General features: G+C 39.0%; 1 protein-coding gene across 2 annotated transcripts in view; it reads left to right on the top strand.

Moving 5' to 3' along the window:
- The window catches only part of dnah5 (dynein, axonemal, heavy chain 5), an 89,100-nt gene that overhangs the window by 11,426 nt on the left and 56,994 nt on the right, over nt 1-20,680 (top strand). The window contains exons 8-43 of one of the 2 annotated variants that reach the window (XM_025911408.1): nt 161-274; nt 426-533; nt 703-825; nt 1,076-1,291; nt 1,657-1,683; nt 2,412-2,519; nt 2,704-2,789; nt 3,502-3,709; nt 3,838-3,951; nt 4,947-5,153; nt 5,393-5,473; nt 6,533-6,623; nt 6,934-7,079; nt 7,245-7,422; nt 7,636-7,875; nt 7,983-8,179; nt 8,322-8,415; nt 8,877-9,019; nt 9,256-9,332; nt 9,414-9,538; nt 9,633-9,868; nt 9,977-10,195; nt 10,333-10,395; nt 10,680-10,918; nt 11,939-12,086; nt 12,209-12,301; nt 12,581-12,780; nt 12,940-13,093; nt 13,497-13,660; nt 13,874-14,030; nt 14,280-14,492; nt 16,128-16,352; nt 17,307-17,479; nt 18,702-18,772; nt 19,178-19,285; nt 20,148-20,335. In XM_025911408.1, coding sequence (XP_025767193.1) covers nt 161-274; nt 426-533; nt 703-825; nt 1,076-1,291; nt 1,657-1,683; nt 2,412-2,519; nt 2,704-2,789; nt 3,502-3,709; nt 3,838-3,951; nt 4,947-5,153; nt 5,393-5,473; nt 6,533-6,623; nt 6,934-7,079; nt 7,245-7,422; nt 7,636-7,875; nt 7,983-8,179; nt 8,322-8,415; nt 8,877-9,019; nt 9,256-9,332; nt 9,414-9,538; nt 9,633-9,868; nt 9,977-10,195; nt 10,333-10,395; nt 10,680-10,918; nt 11,939-12,086; nt 12,209-12,301; nt 12,581-12,780; nt 12,940-13,093; nt 13,497-13,660; nt 13,874-14,030; nt 14,280-14,492; nt 16,128-16,352; nt 17,307-17,479; nt 18,702-18,772; nt 19,178-19,285; nt 20,148-20,335 — 5,334 coding nt within the window. The remainder of the gene's footprint in view (nt 1-160; nt 275-425; nt 534-702; nt 826-1,075; nt 1,292-1,656; nt 1,684-2,411; nt 2,520-2,703; nt 2,790-3,501; nt 3,710-3,837; nt 3,952-4,946; nt 5,154-5,392; nt 5,474-6,532; nt 6,624-6,933; nt 7,080-7,244; nt 7,423-7,635; nt 7,876-7,982; nt 8,180-8,321; nt 8,416-8,876; nt 9,020-9,255; nt 9,333-9,413; nt 9,539-9,632; nt 9,869-9,976; nt 10,196-10,332; nt 10,396-10,679; nt 10,919-11,938; nt 12,087-12,208; nt 12,302-12,580; nt 12,781-12,939; nt 13,094-13,496; nt 13,661-13,873; nt 14,031-14,279; nt 14,493-16,127; nt 16,353-17,306; nt 17,480-18,701; nt 18,773-19,177; nt 19,286-20,147; nt 20,336-20,680) is intronic. The other variant, XM_019364787.2, reaches the window with a different exon arrangement.

Genomic DNA, 20,680 nt, shown 5'->3' with positions numbered 1-20,680 from the left:
TATGACTGTCATCTACTGCTGAGTTTAAGTGGCTGCACCACATGCTCTCTTTCTTTGATATTGCTGCTCTCTCCTTCATTTCAGTGGTTTATTGTAAGATTATGGGGTTTTTTTGAGAACGGTGCACACCTTAATTAACTAACGGTCTGTAATGGTCTAGTCATGGCGGGAACTGGATGCAAGGATCACAGATGGAGTTAATGAGGCCAAAGACAACGTCAAGTATCTCTACAGCTTGGAGAAGTTTTGCGACCCGCTCTATAACAGTGACCCTGTGAGAAAAGAATATTTTATCACACTCTGGTGCATTTTAAAAAATGAACCAAATCAACTGCATTCATGGTGAAGACAGTACAAATGTGCTGGATGTGTGTTATATTTGGATGTACAAAGAAATACAAGCTATAATTTCTGTTTCGTCCAAGGTATCAATGGTGGATGCAATCCCAGGTCTGATCAATGCCATCAGGATGATTCACAGTATTTCCCGCTACTACAACACATCTGAAAAGATTACATCACTTTTTGTAAAGGTATTGTGCAGATCAACAAGCTTTTGTTATGATGAACAATGGGGTCCTACATTTTTTTTATGAATGACTGATACTTAAGGATTTTTAGGATAGTGTTACATTAAGCCAGCAAAAAAGTACAAATTTACAAAATGATTTATAGTTTCCATTTCTTCCATCCTCATCTCAGGTGACAAACCAGATGATCACAGCTTGTAAGGCCTATATCACTAATAATGGCGCAAACTCAATATGGGACCAACCTCAGCAAGTCATTACTGAGAAAATCAAAGCTGCCATTCGCCTAAACCAGGTAATGGATCATTTTTAAAGGAAAACAAAATGTGTTTTGTAGCAAAATGCACCTCTGTCAGTTTTTTATCAGTCAAAATATGCAGATTTAACATGATATTCCTGCCACAAGCATAGATGAGGATATGTCATTTTCCTATTATGTGAAAGATGTTACTATATTAAAATCTTTCTATCATTTTTATCACTTTGGAATGTCGGCTTGAAGAACAAACAACATGTTTGGTTCTGTATCATAATGTGTTTCCCAGGAATACCAGCGATGTTTCCACAGAACCAAGGAGAAGCTGGAGCAGACTCCTTCAGAAAGACAGTTTGACTTCAGCGAGATGTACATCTTTGGAAAGTTTGACACATTCCAACGAAGACTGAACAAGATCCTCGAAATGTTCGCCACCATTTCCACCTACTCCGTTCTAAAGGACTCGAAGATAGAAGGGCTGGAGACGATGGCCACCAGGTTTCAAGTGAGTACACTGTGATATCAGACTGTTGTCAAATCCTGTTAATAAGACATGTGCAGGGAGGCATTGCATTAACTGATTAAATGTCACTGCCAGGCAGCCGTGTCTGTATTTCTCCTGGCATCTTCAGATGTTGAGTGTGTCGTCAGTATGGTAAATGGAAAGTTTCTCTGTGTGGTAGAACAGAATTTCAGGCTTCACTTACAATGCCAGTGGCAGGCTGCTGATTTTTTTCTATGGTTTCCTGTTGTGTAAACAATTAATTTTTTTACATCATCAAACTGTGATGCTTAAGGTTATAGTACATAATACGTTGAGAGTCTGTTGATATGAACCATGTGTTTGTCCTTGCTTCTTGGGATACACAGACTGCAGAAATGCAGGGAAAATGGGAGGTAACGTCTCACTGCAGTCTTCAACTTTTAGCAATGCATGACCCATTTTTCTTGCAGACAGCATGCAGTGGTGAAATATCGTCCGCAGTGTTTTGCCGTACATATGCCTTAATAACAAAATAGCTACTAATTGCATGGAGATTAAAACCAACTCCTTCCTTTCTCTTTTTTTTGCATTATTAAGGCCATAGTATTACTTTCTAAACTCAGCCCTGTGATGACCATTTGTTAATACTACAAACTTGTATCCCAACCATTCTCCAGTTCATGGGGAGCTTCTGAGTTTCCTTTTTAGATTAATACTTTTTTACACAAAAAAAGTGTGTGCAATGGTGTTCATTTTAGTGTACAGGCAATTCATTCTCATGTTTCACTTGTAAAATGTTTATCTAATGCATGCATGCTTGAAGTAACCAAACTTTGCATGCATGCTTGAAGTAACCAAACTGAGCTAGAAGCTGAGATTGCAAACCTTTTTTTGGTATAACTTGATAGTTACTTGATAGATATAACTTTGCAGAACATCCATAGCTTGCAGTAAGACACAGTTGCACTGTTACATTTCTACTAGACTAATACACTACAAGTTCCAAAATTTATGCTTTTAATTATGCATTTAATAATAATACCTGCAGAAGAAAACTGTATAAATAAACTACGTTTATTTATAGCTAAAAATGTTTTCTAAAATGTGTGTTTTTGCATGTCTGGATAATTTTTTTTGTTAGGCTATTGTGTTAAACATGAAGAAAAAACATTACAGTTTTCTAGACCAGAGGAAAAGTGACTTTGATGTTGACTATGAGGAATTCTGCAAAAGCACTTCTGAACTCCACGTAAGTTAATTAGACTGTGCATTTGCCCTGTTTTGTGCAAATAAACTTAATGCAAACTGACTAGACATCGGTTTTGTAATGCGGGTTAGCCGAGTTCATTTGCTGGTGATTAAGGATTCATTCATTCATTTCATTCTGCTGTCATTGTTGTGAATATTATTGTTGTCTGTGTTTTCCTTTCCAGAATCAACTGAAGAGTTTCATGGATAGCACCTTTGAAAAAATTCAAAATACAGAAAGGGCTCTAAATGTGCTGAAGACCTTTCAAAGGTATTTCATTGGTAACTAATTAGCATCATTCTGAAATATTTACCACAATTTCCCTAATCTTGCCAATGCATGTGACATACTGCTTCATTTAATCTCTGAAATTTTAAACTATTCTGCAATCAAAAATAAACAACAACTCAGAGTAAATATTTCATTGAAATAAACACCGGGGTAAACATTAACTATCATGGTCTGGAGTCTGTTTATGTTTTGTGTTTATTAATTTTTTAGAGTTTTCTGGGGGTTTTTTAATTATTTTTCTTCCAGTGTTTAGGTGTTCCCTGTGCTCCCCTTGTGTTCATGTTTTGTGTCCCCTGAAATTGCCGTTCCTAGTGTTTTGTTGTTAGTCTCCAGTTTCTAGGTTTTGGTTTGGTTTTGTAAGTATTTTTTGTGGGAGTTGTGCCACTGCAGTAAAGCAGCCTCCTTTAGTTCATTCCCTTGTTTTGAGTTCTGCATTTAGGTCCTTCCTCCTGCCTGCCACAGCCGTTTCATGACAATAACAAGTGTGCTTTAATGTGCAAGTACTTTTGCTAGTTACAAGGTCCTTTTTTGCACATTTTAGCTCAAAACATTTACCAGCACATCCAAACAAAATAGAGTCATTGTCATCACTGGTTATTGCTGTGTGTTTATTGCTGTATTTAAATATGCTTATTGCTGCTGGGTTTGAGTTCTGCTGAAGCGCTAGTATCTTTGGTTTCCCCCAAAACAGACTGGGCATCCCAGATCTTGGGATTGATGAGAAGTATCAGCAAATTTTACAGAATTATGGCCGCGACATTGAAATGGTTTCCCGCATCTACATGAAGCAGAAACTTGACCCCCCCATTGGCAGGGACTTGCCCCCAGTGGCCGGTCGGATCATGTGGGCTCGGCAGCTGTACAGCCGTATACAGGAACCCATGGATCTCTTTCAGCAGGTGATACTGCATGCCTGACTTTTAATTTAGGTTTGGCTGGGTCTAGCAGATTAATGGTAAAACTGTCTTTGCGTTTCCCATCCAAGTAATACATCATGTTTGTTTGTTTCTTTTATTACCCTAATTAGCATCCAGGAGTTCTTTCCACATCAGAGGCAAAAAGGATCATCAAGAACTTTAACCGTGTAGCAAGAGTGTTGTTGGAGTTTGAGATGATCTACCATCACAGCTGGATGAAAAAGGTTAACGAACAGTAAAATTTATAATACAAACAAGAAATCTGACAGAGGAGCATTTATATACAATATGTATTATTAATTCCTTAATTGAGTGTTGTGATTTCTTTTTGTTGCATATATGCAAACACTTACATGAGCTCATCAAACACATTTTAATACTAGACAAAGATAGGGTTTTAAAAGATGATCAATTTAAAAAGGAGAAAGCTATCCAAATATACCTGGCACTATGTAAACAAGTAATTTGGTGAAAATGATGGATGACTAAAAAGGACACCAAGGCTCATCTCAGATCTGACAAAAAACATCCTAATGCTCCCCAATATGTTTTGTGGACTGATGAGAGTGACATCCAGCACAAAACTAGCGCAGCATTTCATAAAAACAATATCACACCAGCTCCTGAAGGACAATGTCTGGCTGTCGGTTTGTGCCTTGAAGTGGCAAAAACTGAAGTGTAATCGGGTTATGTAGCAGGACAACAGATATGAAAAACACCAGGAAGTCCACCTATGAATGTCTGAATGTCTCAGGAGCTGCAGATGAAAATTAGCTAGCAGCTAAATCTGGTACAGTGCATCCTTTCTCTTTAATGGTTCTGTTTTTGCTTGTTCACTGACAAATAAAGTGGAAATGACAAATATATAAATAAACAAAATGAAGGGTTTGGAGTGGCCTGGTCAAAGTCTGGAGTTAAATCAGATTGAGATGCTTTGGCATGACTTGTCCTTGAAAACCCTCTAGTGTGGCTGAATTAAAACAATTCTGCAAAGAAGAGAGAGGCAAAATTCTTCTACAGCGAGATAAAAGAATCATTGCAGTTCTTGCTGGAAAAACTACATTTTGTTCATACTTGGGTTATCTTTGTCTAATATTAAAATTAGCTTGAGGATCTAAAACACAAATTGAATGAACATCTTTTCTCCCCTCTTATTCACACATTTTTTCCCTGCATCTCTTTACATAAACCTCACTAAAAACTTTATACCTCAACGCAGATGGAGGATGCCAAAGCTGGCCTGCAAGCCTCTCTTCTGGTCAGATCTCCAGAAACTGGCGAGTTATTTGTGAACTTTGACCCAGAGATTCTGACGCAGATCAGAGAGGTGAACTGCATGACAAGGATGAATTTGGCAATCCCTCCCTTCGCTTTTCTACTGCTGCAAAAACAGGATATCCTTAAGAAACACTACAATAGAATACAGGTGAGCATAGCACACAATTGTAGCTAAATTTTCAAAAATGCATACAGTGAACAACCAAATGATCAAAGCTGCATTTATCTAGGAATATAAAACATCCTGGAATTGTGTTCGAATTCCACACAGTTTTTTAAAAATGACTAAAATCGACAAAAACCCATTTTATTGTCAACTGAGAAATTCAGTTCATCCCTTTTGTGGAATTACAAAAAATGCACCAACATGCATCTATTTCATTTCAGCTGATGTTGAGCGAGAACACTAGAGTGCGTGCTAAGATTCAGAGTGTCTTTGAACAGCTGGCCATGCCACATGTAGCTAAGGTAAGTGGAGTGACCCTCGGCTACCAAAACTAGCAATTGGGACGTGGAATGTCACCTCTCTCGTGGGTGAGGAGCCTGAGTTAGTGTGTGAGGTTGAGAGGTAGTGGCTAGATATACTCAGGCTCACCTCAGTGAATGGCTTGGGCTCTGGAACTAGTCTCCTGGAGAGGAACTGGACTCAGTCTTAATCTGGAGTTGCCCTTGGTGCGAGGTGGCGGGCTGGGGTGGGAATCCTAGTGTGATTGACTGAGCAGTAAAGGACAGTCAGGCACAGGTTAAAGTCCAAAAAAGTGTTTTTTTATTTAACCCAAAAAGTAAACTTGGGTAAATAATACAAAAATCAACATCTTGAGCAAGAGATCAAAGTAACTGAGCTCTACTCAAAGAGTGTTTTCCTCCCTAGCCTCACCTAATGGTCGTGAGCTTTGGGTAGTGGAGGAGGTGACTGGGGAGAGGGAGGTCTTAGCTTCTCTACTTAGGCTGCTGCCCCAAGACCCGGCCCCGGATAAGCATAAGAAAATGGATGGATGGATGTGTCCGTGAAGGTTCTCAGTCATCCATCATCAGCATGGATGGTTTCCCTCTGTTCTTTGTCATGTTGATGTCAAATCCTTCATCCTTCAGTTAGCTAAATTATGTTTGCCAGTGCTAGCTAATAAAGCTTTGTTTTGATTTTATATTTCTCTGCAAAGTCCTGCATTTCAGTCCATTCTCTGCCTGGAACCCAGCATCCCATGAGAGTAGTGATATGATTTTAAATTGCTCTCCCCAAAAGAGGGTCATGCGATTACATAAAAGTTCAAAATAGGACATTTAAGAAAAGCATATCCCTGATAACCCATTTTATTTGATTTCATTTTATTTTATGTTTTTATTTTCAGTTGTCTCTAGCAAGTCAGAACACACACAAAAAATGTTAAATCCTTTTTAATTGTTGCTTGGTTTCATCATTCATCTTTTCTAAGCATTAAACTGGTGACAGGTAAGAGACTGACTGTCACAGCAGGTTGCTTACAAAGTGCATCACCATCATCACACCATACATCACTTACTTGACAGGTGGATGAGGCTATACAACCGGGTTTGACCTCCCTGAGCTGGACATCTCTGAACATTGACAAGTTTCTCGACCGCATCGACAAAGCATTGGGTAAGCAAAAATATAACGAGATCGATCCTGTACACGCTGATACGAGACATTCCTGCAACTCAGCACTGGCAGCGTGTGATAACATTTACATTAATGGATTTATTGCATAGGTGGTGTTCTTACAAGTAACACTCATATATTCAATGGATTCTCTCTCTCTCTACACATTGCTTTTTTATACTGAATTGTCTGTTTATCACTGTTCTCTCCTTTCTTCAAATGCAAACATGTTCCCCTTGATGTTTCCCTCTTTCCCTTATTTTTGATGCATTTGTGTCCCTCTCTCTCTTTGTTACTTTTGTTTGTTTAGCTGATCTTGAGTTGCTGATGGACAGAGTGAATGACCTGGTGGAGTTTAGAATAGAAGCAGTACTGCAGGAGATGAGCATATCCACCCTGTGTGTCCTGCCAGAGGATGAGCCTGTGACCTGTGAGGAGTTTGTTCAAACCACCAGGGTAAATAAGGACAAATAAAATAAAACTGTCAGCTGGGATATGTTTTACTCAGTCTGTGTATCTATGCAGACATTTGAAAGATGTTATCAGTATTTATTAATTGGGGGATTTCTTATTCTAAAGATGAATTACATTGAACTGAACTGTATATCTGCATGTGTCTAGGACCTTTGCATAAGACAAGCTCAGAAAGTGAACATGAAGAGCTCACTGGTGGAGGAGGCAGCTAATGAACTGATCAACATGCTGCTAGAGTTTGACCACAATCAGAGAGAGGAGGTGGAGAAGTTTGAGGAAGAGAGCTGCACAGAGAGCAAGACCATAGACCACAATGACAGTGAAGGTATACTAAGTTTCCTTTCACGATCAAACACAATACAGTGTGATAAAGTATGACAAGAGACAAGTTAAAAAAGGCAGTTCAAAAGTATTTAAAGGAAAGGGGATTACCTTTTTTAGAACCTTGTTGTTTTTACTTTTATTATAATGCTGATTTATTCAAGGTGAAGTGTTGCTGAAGGTGTTCATATTGACTGTAAATGTGTCGCCTTCTTAGGTGATGACGAGCGTCTCTTCTCCAGAAACACGCTGCTACGTTCTGCTAGTGTTGGTCCTTCTTCTCCGTTGGTGAGGAGGAAGAAGAAGAGGGACTTGATGGAAGTGATGGAGCAGGAAGCCCAGGAGCTGCTGTCCTACTTCAACCACCGTAACGTGGATGCCTTGCTCAGAGTGACACGCAACACCCTTGAGATGTTGCGCAAGCGCATACATATGTCCTCGCTCATAAATTTCTCTGGTGGGTCTTGTTTAATGTTTTTGCAGTATTTCTGTAAGGACTTAAAATAAGCTCATAAAATGTGTATTCCAATACTTTATGTGTGTTACCCTTCTCTCCCTCTGTAGCTGCGAGTGACCCAACCAGCCATGGCAAAAGCAGCGGTCACCATGCAATCTTCAGAGTAAACATGACCCTTTCCATCCCTAACATTGTCATGGTTCCAGCTTTGGAGGAGGTTCAACAGGCTCTAAACCGCGCTGTAGAGTGTGTAGTCAGTGTCAGCAAAGGAGTCAGCCAGTGGAGCAAAGAAAGGATATCTAAGGTGAATAAAGGAACCATTAATTTGTGACAGTATTTAGCTTGATAACTGTAATGAACTGTTAGAACTGCCTTTTTTGAACTAATGGTGTCATGGTCCAGCAGTGTACTAAATAAACCCCGAGGTTTTACATTCCCCTTTGCAGAGACAAATGAATGAAAGGCGAATGGCAGCACTGAAACAAGACAGCTCTGAGAGTGAAACAGAGGACGGAGCAACAACATACAGAAGCCTGGCTGGTAATAGAGAATATTATCACTTTCATAACTTAACCTCAGACCTTCAACAGCTCCCACTGTGTCAGTTTGCTCATTTTTTACATTTTAAGACTTGCTGTTTTCAGCATACAATTACAACTCGATTTTACAGCTCAGCAGAGCAAGCAAATATCTGACCAGGGGCAGAAACACATAATATTGCTTGGGAAGGAAAATATTCAAGAATTTCATATTTAATGCAAATTAAATGCATATTTAATTATAAAGTGGCAGGGATAATCAATTTCCACTAAGAAAAGCACATTTTACTTTTAGAAATTATATATACAGAGAGAGATAAACTAAATGGAAGTAATTCCATTATTAACATGTTCTCTTGAAAAAGACCTGTAACGTATAATTATTTAAAAAGTTAATATTTGGAAGAATAATGTCCATCCTTTCTGCTCAATGTGTTTTCTATGAAATTCTGTCATTTTCAGATGGCAGTACCTCAGACATGTCAGCCTCTGTGATCCAGGCCATCCCGTTCCAAGCCAGAAATTACTACAAGAGTGTGTCTGAGAACAAGGAAATAGCCAAGCTAATCTCTGTACTTAGCAGCTCCATCACCTCCAGTAAAAAGGTACATGGCACTTAATTAAGCTATACTGCACATTTTATATTAAACTAATCCAAATTTAATTGTACAGATTTTTTCTTTTATTAAATCCTGCCATACACTTTTTATATTTCTTTATCCCACATTTACAACAGTTATTTTCAGTATCTATATTTCTGTATATTTAATGAATATAAATGTCTTTTATTTTTGTATAAGTGCACTTCATTTCATATTCTCCTGTTGATATTAATGTGCAGGAAGTGGTGACCGCTCTACATCACTTTAGTTGTTACCATCACATCTGGAGGAAAGACCGTGAAGAGACCATGAGGAAGTAAGTTGAAATGTATGGTTTCTATATAAATCTGCTTATCTGCCATCGCACTAGTGCTATTTTTGTTTGTGTTTTGAACAGATTTATCGAGGGGAGTCCCTTGTTATCAGAGTTTGAGAGCCAGATTCTTTTCTATCGAGATCTAGAGCTGGAAGTAAACTCTGAACCAGAGTATATTGCTGTAGGAGCCTTGGCGCTATTCACAGGTCTTATTAAGTTACAAATTTAAAACCAGCATGAATGAGATTTTCTAGATTTTCAGCCAGTTAAATAATGCTATTTCATATTTCTTTCTGCCAGCACCCCTAAAGATGTCCCTCTCTGCTGAAATCAAGAATTGGATGGTGGACTACGGACTTTACTGTAACAGGAAGTGTCGCTCAGAGATGGAGCACATTTTCGCTTTTGTAGATGAAGCAGGAAAGAAACTGAATCGACAGATCAAAGACCTGGATGACATTCGTATTGCCATGGCTGCACTGAAGGAGATCAGAGAGCACCAGATATCTATTGATTTTCAAGTTGCGCCCATAGAGGTAAACCACAGCATCGCATATTTATTGAAGCTCTTTTAATACACACAAATACACACAGTGGGAAAGAGACATTAGGTGGAAGGCTTAGTATCTTATTTTTCCTCACAGGAGTCCTATGCCATGCTTCATAAGTATGAACTATCAGTGGCTAAAGAGGAGGCTGAAAAAGTGGATACCCTGCGCTACACTTGGGAAAAGCTCTTGTCCCGGAGCACAGAGGTGCAGAACGAGCTGGTCGCCTTGCAGCCAAACTTCAGAGAAGAACTGGTCAGCAATGTGGAGACCTTTCTGGAAGACTGCCAACACTTTTATCAAGACTATGAAAAGGTAAAATATCTATGGCTGTTTGCTCTGTTTCAATTAAACTGCTGATTTCAATTCAACCAAAAAATGTTCAGTTAATCACAGTTAAGGATTGTTTTGATAATAGCTACTAAAAAGACACTTTTTCCTCTCTGCTTAAGGACGGTCCCATGGTTGTGGGACTTGCACCCCAAGACGCCAGTGATCGGCTGATCATGTTCCAGGTTGGTTAGTGATTAATTATTTTGTCTCTCTGTCAGTTAGTAAATATTTAGATCCTGCATTGACCTGATGCCTCACAAAAACAGTTACTTGATACTAATGTTAAAAGAGCTATTATATTTTTATTATTATTATACTATTACAGTTTCTATTTCATTGTTAGCAAAAGACAGATTTTTTCTGTATAAATTATAATCAGATAATTACATATGTTTTACCTCAAATGTGTAATGTTTTAAAGTCCATCAGAGCGTAAGCTGTACCTGATCGTAGCTCTCCTCTTCAGAATCGATTTGACAACCTGTTCAGGAAGTACATCACTTACACGGGAGGAGAAGAGCTCTTTGGACTTCCTGTTACCCAGCATCCTCAGCTATTGGAGATTAGGAAGCAACTGGCTCTGCTGCAGAAGTTGTACGGCCTTTACAACAATGTCATCGATACAGTTAATGGCTACTATGATATCCTCTGGGCTGACATCTGCATCGAGAAGATTAATAATGAGCTACTCGACTTTCAGACGAGGTTTGACAATTTACTTGTTTGTTTTTCATTCAAGCAACTGTTGAACTCTTTTAAGTGTAGATGTAGTAACATGAGCTTAAAATATGTTAATGGAGAAGGAGACGTTTTCAGGAAAGAAGCTGAACTCGAAACAAACAAAACTAGGTGTTTTTCTGACTAAGTGAGAAAATGACTTTCTCATACTGTGTAATCAAGCCCTGTCATTACTGCAGGAATTGGTGACATCACAAAGAGAAAGAAAAAAAAGCAGAATTACATTAAATGATTTTCATTAGTCCATCCATAAACATCACTCTTATTTTCAGGCATTAAAGAAAGTGCTTCCTCTCATTTGCTACAATATGGAAACTTGTTTCGAGATGTTATAATTTTGAGATACCCAAACAAAAATTTATTTATTTTTTCAGTGGCAGAAACAAAGCTTCCCGTTCTTCATCAGCACTGCATTAATATTTCAGTCTCACAATGCAAAGCTAATCTTTGCCCTTTATGTGGTCACATTTGTCCAGCATGTGCCGAATGGACACTGAAAGGGAAAGAGGCTAATAAGACACAAGCTAGTTCATTTTACCTACAGAAATTAAGAACAGCTTTTAATATAGCTGGAATGGGTTACTTGGGAATGAAAATCTAGATAAACATTAGAAGCAGTCAGAAGGAAATTATAGATGTCAGAGCTGACGAAGAGAGGATATTTGTTTCCTCTGGCAGAAATGTCAGCTCTCTGTTGTGAAGGTGTTGATTTGGTTGAGTGCAGCTATGAACAGACACTGATGCATGAACTTTTGCTCTGTGCTAGTAAGGAAGGATACCCAACAAGTAGCCCAATCCAATGACTGTTGTAGCAATAATACCAAACTTGAAGTGTATTGTATTTCTTTGCCTTCAATAAAAAAAAAAGTCAACTATACATCTAATCTAGTTCATGTCAACTTTACTTGACTTCAGCAGAGCTAAAGTATAGTTTAGAAAAAAAGACAGTAAATATGAGTTTGACTGTCACGTCCTGTGAACTTCCAGGTGTCGAAAACTGCCTCGTGCTCTGAAGGAGTGGCAGGCCTTTCAGGATCTGAAGAAAACAATTGATGAATTCAGTGAGTGCTGCCCCCTGCTGGAACTCATGACTAACAAAGCTATGATGGCCCGGCACTGGAAGAGGATAACGGAGGTTAGTGAAACATGGCCACTGGTATAGCACTGCAACTGAATGTTATGCTTGACTGAAATCAAGTCATTACCAGAACCTAATGATAATGATAATAGCTGTAATTTGTCATGTTCTGTATCCAGGTGACTGGCCATACCTTTGAGGTGGAAACTGACACATTCAAGCTGCGTAACATAATGGAGGCTCCTCTACTCAAGTATAAAGAAGAGATTGAGGTACAAATGAATCATTAGCTACTAATGCATGGTGTGTGTTTTTTATATGATATAATGAATTCCAAATAAAATACAAGTTTGGAAAATTGTTTGGAGGAAATGAAAACATTTAAAAAGTTTAAAGAGTAATATACTGAATTAACTTTGCTAACTGATATAGGTGATCCTGTTCAGTGCAAACACTGACCCTGGTTTTTTTCAGTGCATTTGCATCTGTTTGCCATTAGCATTTTTATTGCTAACATTTAAAAACATTTGGGGGGTGGGGTTCTTGTGCAGGATATCTGCATCAGTGCTGTGAAAGAGCGTGATATTGAACAGAAGCTGAAGCAAGTGATCGCTGAGTGGGACAACAAGACTTTTACATTTGCCAGTTTTAAGACCCGCGGAGAGTTGCTGCTGAGAGGAGACAGCACATCAGAGATCATTGCCAGCATGGAGGATAGCCTAATGATCTTGGGATCCCTTATGAGCAACAGGTACGGCAGTGTTGAGTGTCATTATCATTAGTGTTGATAACAGCCACAAAACCTAAATGATCTTCTTCCACACCTGTGGGAAATCTAGACATTAGACGAGCCACACACAGGTGTGCATCCCTAAGTAAGGCTAACGTGAAGATTTACCTTCTTTTTCAGGTACAACACCCCATTTAAAGGCCAGATTCAGAAGTGGGTTCAGAATCTCTCCAACACCACTGATATTATCGAGCACTGGATGACTGTTCAGAACCTGTGGATCTATCTGGAGGCTGTGTTTGTGGGTGGAGATATTGCCAAACAGTTGCCTAAGGTGAACAACATTTCAGGATGTGATTCATATGGCAAATTTATGTAAATTGTGTATCTTTACATCATTATCAGATTTCTGGACAATATTCTAAATGTTTAGGTGCAGTAATGCATTAATGTGCCAGGCGTTGAGTTTCTTTTAGTTCCATTGTCAATGATTATATTTCACAGTCTCTTGAGTAAAATGAATCACTGATCCAGGCAATGTTTTCAGGCCACAGTGTTTTGACATTTAAAAGAAGGAGAAATAAAATGTTCTTTGTAACTTTGTAAGATTGTTTTACGAGCTTACTTCTAAAATCGGAGCCAAACAGTGTCCAAGCATTTAAAAGAAACGACTAAATACAAAATAAAATAATAAAACAGTCTGGTCATGAGATAATTGACTAACTCAATCTTTTTAGGAAGCAAAGCGTTTCTCTAATATTGATAAGTCATGGGTGAAGATCATGATGCGAGCCCATGAAATGCCCAATGTGGTACAGTCATGTGTGGGGGATGAGACCATGGGACAGCTGCTTCCACATCTCCTCGAACAGCTGGAGATCTGTCAGAAGTCCCTAACAGGGTGAGTAGAAAAAACTAAAAACACCACCATGGCCCATCTTTTTAGGTTCTATTGAACCACCAAACGAAAGGTAGAAGATTTTAAATGATAATCAGTAGTGAGGGTAGGTGAAGTGACTGATTTCTTTTTTATGCTGTACAATTAACTATCTGGTTTATTATATTGTCAGATACTACTTTGGTATTGATTTTTTAAAATTATGTGGTCAAACAGTTATCTGGAGAAGAAGCGTCTGCTGTTTCCTCGTTTCTTCTTTGTCTCTGATCCTGCCCTGCTGGAGATCCTGGGCCAGGCCTCTGACTCCCACACCATCCAGGCCCACCTTCTCAATGTCTTTGACAATATCAAGTGTGTCCAGTTTCATGAAAAGGTGGATTATGTGTCTTTTTTCGCTGTTTATCTTAAACAATTAACCTTCTGACAAGAGATTTTTGCAGAACTAAAAGCTCAGGAAAATATGTGATTGTAACATGAAAGTAATAAAATATAATAGCTGCGTTAATGTCACATTGAATGAACTAATCAGAGTAATGTAGAATTTGAAAAATACTTTTTATAAGAAAAATAACTTCATCATTGTAGTTATAATAATCGATCTAACCTATGTCGCCTTTCACAGATATATGACCGCATTCTGGCCGTGTCATCACGCGAGGGAGAGACTGTGGAGCTGGATCGTCCCGTCACAGCTGAAGGGAACGTGGAGGTGTGGCTCAATGCTCTGCTGAAAGAATCCCAGAGGTCTTTGCACCTTGTGATCAGACAAGCAGCTCTGGCCATCCAGGACTCTGGCTTCCAGCTAATTGACTTCCTCAACTCCTTCCCTGCTCAAGTAAGTCATTGTTCAAATCAAGGAAGTAATCCACAAATGTTTGAAAACATTGATTCGACCACAACTGACTATCCTTGTGGAGCGACGACGGCAAAACAGAAACCTGTGTAGCCTCAAGACGCAATCAACTATGAACATTGTGATAAACTCCAAAACCAATTCTAAAGAAAGTTGGGATGCTGTAAAATGTAAGTTAAAATAGAATGCAATGATTCGCAAATCTTACAAACCCATATAATAAATCTAGCAAATGTTTAAAACTGAGAAAACTATTTTGAGATCAAATATTGGCTCATTTTGAATTTAATGGCTACAACACATTTCAAAAAAGTTGCGACAGCCAACAAGAGTCTGGATAAATTAGTGGTAGTAAAAAAAACAGCTGGAACATTTTGCAACTAATTAGGTTATCTGGTAACAGCTCAGTAATATGAGTGGATATAAATAGAGCATGTTAGAAGATAAAACTGGGCTGAGTTTCACCAATCTGCAAAAAACTAAAATTGTAGAACAAATACAGATTGATGTTCTTTAGTGTAAAATTGCAAATATGAATTTCCCGTCATCTACGGTACATGATATCAAAAGATTCCAAGTATCTGGAGAAATCTCTGTGTGCAAGGTACAAGGCTGAAAATCAATATTGGATGCCTGCGATCTTCAGGCCCTCAGGCAGGACTGCGTTACAAACAGACCTGATTCTGTCATGGAAATCTCTGCATGGGCTCAGGAACACTTCCAGAAAATGAATGTGTAGGAGCACAGTTTGCTGTGCAGGCTAAAGCTTTATGATGCAAAGAAAAATCCATGTGTGAACATGATCCAGAATCACCGTTATATTCTCTGGACCAGAGCTCATTTAACACTGACTGAGCCAAAGTGGAAAACTTCTTATACAACATGGAGGCCACATCCTCGGGCCATCTGTTTTTTTTCTGCTCTCTCTCATGGTATGGGGGTGCATTAGTGCCTATGAAACTGGCAGCTTCCACATCTGGATAGATACCATCATTGCTGAAAAGTATTTAAATGTTTTAGAGCAAAATATGCTCTAATCCAGTCATGTCCGTGTCTTTTTCAGGGAACAACTTGCATATTTCAGCTAAATCGCATACTTTGTAGAAGGATACTCTGGGTTTTTAACTGCCTTTCATCAGTCCAGACTACTCACCACCTGAAAACATCCTGTATCAGAAAAGAACTGGACAATATTCCTTACCCAAAAGTACAGTTGCTGGTCTCCCCAGTTCCCAGATGTTTACTGACTATTGTTAAACAAAGAGGGAATGCTACACAGTGGTAAACTGTGCAGTAACTTCCATCATATTCAAAATGAACAAGTATTTTTGTTTCTTAAAAGGGTGCGTTTTCTATAAGTATTTGTTATTGTTTCTACGTTCTGTTGTGACTAAAATATGGGTTTTTGAGATTTGCAAATCGTTGCGTTCTGTTTTTATTTACACTGCACTCAGCATCCCAACTTTTGGGAATTGGGGCTGTTATTTTCTCTGTAAATTTTGGGGTGTGGTACTAAACTGCTATAGTATTCCTTCATCAAAACAATAGTTAGATTTCTAAGGTCTTCGGTACATTTGACCATTATGATGTGTTTTGTTTTTTTGCACATGAATGTAGGTGGGGTTACTGGGTATTCAGATGATTTGGACAAGGGACTCAGAGGAAGCTCTGACCAATGCCCGATACGATCGCCGCATCATGTCCAAAACCAACCAGTTCTTCCTGGATCTCCTTAACACCCTGATTGACATGACCACGAGAGACTTGGAGGCTGTGGAGAGGACCAAGTATGAGACCCTCATCACTATTCATGTCCACCAGAGGGACATATTTGATGAACTGGTGAGTACGTTGATCATTCAGTAAAAAGAGGCCAGAGACATCCGAGCTGGGATCAGTTAGACTGACGCCGAACCGTGCACATGAACGCTTTGCAATTTCTGTTCAAGATTAGAATCTCCGGCTCAAAATAGCAACCACTCTGTAAAACTGTGTTTGATATTCAGACTCCCTAGGGCTGCCATGTCAGAATACAAAATGTTGTTTACTGCAGCGAGTAAATTCTGTCGAAAGTAGTCAGAGAGATTTTAATGGCACGACTGTGTTTGAATCTCCACTTAAGGCATAATAGGCATGTTGCTGAAGCCCAAGGTTAATAGAAGCAGTTTGAAGAAACTTTATTTGGATGTGTTTTTTAGTTCTTTCTAAAATCATTTGTATTTATTTACCTCATACCATTAATTTGTCCTTTGTCCTGTTTGTTTCTAAACACATTTTTGCCTCACTTTATTTCCTCTCCAATAATACATCACATTGCTACTTTTCTACCCCCACTGTATTTTTTTCGCACACATATTCTGCTTTTTATCTCTTCTATTCATTACTATTCTAATTCATTTTGTACTTTTTCCCATTTGCATCATTTTAACTTGCTGGACCTTCCTCTTCCCTCCTCTCACTCTCCCATATCCTTTACCTTCCTTTCTTCCCATTTTCACTTCATGACCTCTTCTTTCATCCTCCACTTGCTTGCCTCTCTTCTCTTTCCACCCTTTTAATGTTACCCTCCTGTCACTGAAATCCCTCCTCACACATCCTGCCCTTCCACCTTTCTTCCCCTCTTTTATCCGGCTTTCATCTCTCTTTTCATATAATCTTCTGAGTGGTGCCCTTCAATTTCTTATTCTTCACATGCCATCTCCTTTCTCCCTTCACTTCTGTTTCCATCCCCTTGTCTCCTTCTGCCCTCTCTTTCCCTCTTTCCCTCTCTCTTATCGCTACCCTTTCTCCACCTAGTGCCGGTTGCATGTCAAAAGCTCCAGTGACTTTGAATGGCTGAAGCAGTGCCGTTTCTACTTCAATGAGGACTCAGACAAGATGATCATCAACATTACAGATGTGGGCTTCGTCTACCAGAATGAATTCTTGGGGTGTACCGAAAGGCTTGTCATTACACCTTTGACGGACAGGTAAAGCAGACATACGTGCGTAAAATGTATCATAATGGCAAAAGTCACATGCACACACACTAATAAGAAAATAAAGGAAAAAAACCAGACCAAAACAGCAGTATAAGTTTTCTTTTTTGCAGTTTAAACAAAGACAATGTAACCTTGGAATGACTGTACAGAAAACGTGACCCTGCCTTTGTAACTAAGTCAGAAATGCATGCTGCATCATGCGTCAGTTATTTTTTAGATTTATGCTGGAAACTTGAAATGGATTAAACTTTCTGTGGTTGACTAATGACTGGATTTGTAAAGCAAAGATAAAAAGAGAACTTGGGACTGTGAGGATGAGAAATTAGAAAGCAGGATGAAGCAGTCTTACACAGTGATCACCACCTCTGTAACTAACAGGCGATATGAATGACAGAAAGAAAAGGAAAGAGGATCAGACAGAGTGAGGGAGACAGCAGTCCAACAACAAGTAGTGTCTTAGTAACAGACACAGAGGGTAAAATATGAGAGGAGACAAGGAGGGGAAAAAAAAGATGAGGAGAGACAAGGAGGAGATGTGAGAGGACAGCAGTAGGGAGGGAGTTACCAGCTAACATCAGACAGCAGCTCTCCAAAAAAGTGGCATGCTGGCCTTATGGCTAGAGGCGCCAAGACAGCCCTGATTTCCCATCATTTTCTCATGCTATCTTTCTCTGCCTGAAAGCCCATCCACTTCATTCTGTTCAGTTCAGATTTGATTTGGTCTTTTTTTTGTTTTGCTTGCTATCATTGTCCTACCTCATCGCTGCCAACACATGACGTTAAAGAATAGGTAAAGGTACAATTGGTCCTAAATTGAGGCAAAAAAGATTTTGGGATGAAAAAGTAAATCTGGTTACAGACTGGTCAGATTTAATCTGTATCTGCTGAAGGGGAGAAAATATGTCACTATCCCAGCTTTACCATGAGTTTTACCCCGAGGTCAGTCATGTAATGAGGGAGACCAGTGGCCAGAGGGCTAGGTCCTGTTGTCAGTCATCCTGATTGCTGATGTGTCCTTGAGCAAATCGCTGAATCCCCATCAGCTTCATAGGCAGGTTCTAAAGTTTAATCCTTAAACCTTGTGAAGAACGAGATCGCGTTCATTTGTGGTCATTTTGAGTATGGATATTATTAGCTGATGAATTTATGAAATGATTCATGATTTATGAAATTAGATTGGTATTATGTTTGTGTGTCTACAATTGGACAGGTGTTACATCACTTTAGCCCAAGCTCTTGGTATGAGTATGGGGGGAGCACCTGCTGGTCCAGCTGGAACAGGTATGAAAATTAGTCATACAGTATCTATATATTTTTTTGGAAATTACATTGAATCAAAAATGCATTTTTATTTTATAGAAATGAAAACCTGGTATGCACAACTTGTGATTCCAGAATGGGACAGACATGTTAAAAAGCTGTTCCAAGGTTTGCCAAGTGTTAAAGTAATTGAATATAACTTTTTTAAATATAGATAATTTACCCTTCTAGGCTCTATACAATTAGACAACTCAGGTCATTTAAATGAAGAATCAAACATCACAGCTATCTCAGTCGGGAACGGCTTCAGTACAGAGTTAGCTTTAATAGTTTTTCTTATGAGATCATTTGTTATCAGGTTTTCTATCAGCATACAAATGGTTGCATTTCCGTTTAGGCTGTGAAAATGTTGCCTTTTGTTATCAGGAAAGACCGAGACCATAAAAGACATGGGTCGCTGTTTGGGAAAGTATGTTGTGGTCTTCAACTGTTCTGACCAAATGGACTTCAGAGGCTTGGGGAGAATATTTAAAGGTGAGAATCACTAAGTAAACTCATGCTGTAAGTGTCATGATACGCTGTGTGGCAGGCAGGATGTAGGTACCAATTGAAGGAATCATGAGACAGAATGAATTTAAAGAGGCAGCGTTTATTCCTGGGAGGCTTTACATAAAAATTAAACTTCACAAAAAACAAACCAATACCCCAAACTAGAAAACTCAAAACTAAACTGGACACTTGAATCTAGAAACTAAGAAACACAAACTAGGAAAACAAACCAGGACTGGGAACTAGAATTTCCTCAGGAATTCGGAGGGGAAAAAACAGTCAGGATGGTGAAGGTACGACAAGACACAGAGCAAGGAAAACACAGGACTGGAGCAATAGGGAATAGGAGACAGGAGGGAAACAAAGCTGGGAGAAATCAGAGCTAACGAGACAAGGGGAAGCAAAACCAGACACACTGCACACTGGACAGGGACTATCATATAAAACAGGAAGCACACAACAGAGACAGAGACTTGACACTGAACATAGGGACACAAGAATGAAACCTAAGAACTAGAAATCACAGAAAAACGAACTAGAGACCTAGAAATACTGAGACAGAAACCAAAACACTAACAGTGATAACCACGATGAGCTCAAAGATCAAAACCAGAACAAAACTCAAACACTGGGTCACTGACCCAGGACCGTGACAATAAGGATATACCCAGAAAGAAGTTTAAGGGTTTGGGTTAACAGGTTATGGACCTGTGTTTTGTGGGGTTTTTGCTAATAAACAATGCAGATAAAAAACAGCAATCACACAATATGTAATGTCAGATATCTTAAACAATTTGATTTGTTTGCAGCAGACGGACCATAACTCTATGTTTATGTGATTTACCAGGTCTGGCTCAGTCTGGTTCGTGGGGCTGTTTTGACGAGTTCAACCGCATCGACCTCCCAGTTCTTTCTGTGGCAGCCCAGCAGATCGCAATAGTTCTCACCTGCAAGAAGGAACGTCGCAAAAATTTCATCTTCACAGATGGAGACAATGTTGATATGAACCCAGAGTTTGGCATCTTCCTTACAATGGTTAGTAATGGAAGTAGAACAAGACTGCTAATATCTATCTGACTGGTCAGAAGAGATATATGAAGGATGCAGTTCTTAATATCAGTAAATTACACCTTAGTTAACTGAATGAATATTGAAGTGGATGAGCTGTATCTGTTTCAGAAGGTGGCTGGACATGCTGTGCATGCATGGACATCAATATTTACTCTTGGCTGTTAGATTTATCGCTTAATGATTCCTTTTTTTTAAAGCAAAAACTTTAATCTTGTAATGAAAAGCGAAATTAATCACAAATAACACTAAAATGGAATTGAACTCTAACGTGTAATATTTTATAAGTCAGTTTTTGAATTAAACTCAAGG

The sequence above is a fragment of the Oreochromis niloticus genome, linkage group LG11 (genome assembly GCF_001858045.2).
Source record: "Oreochromis niloticus isolate F11D_XX linkage group LG11, O_niloticus_UMD_NMBU, whole genome shotgun sequence".
In the NCBI taxonomy this organism is placed as follows: domain Eukaryota; kingdom Metazoa; phylum Chordata; class Actinopteri; order Cichliformes; family Cichlidae; genus Oreochromis; species Oreochromis niloticus.
This window is presented reverse-complemented; position numbering and strand designations above follow the sequence as displayed.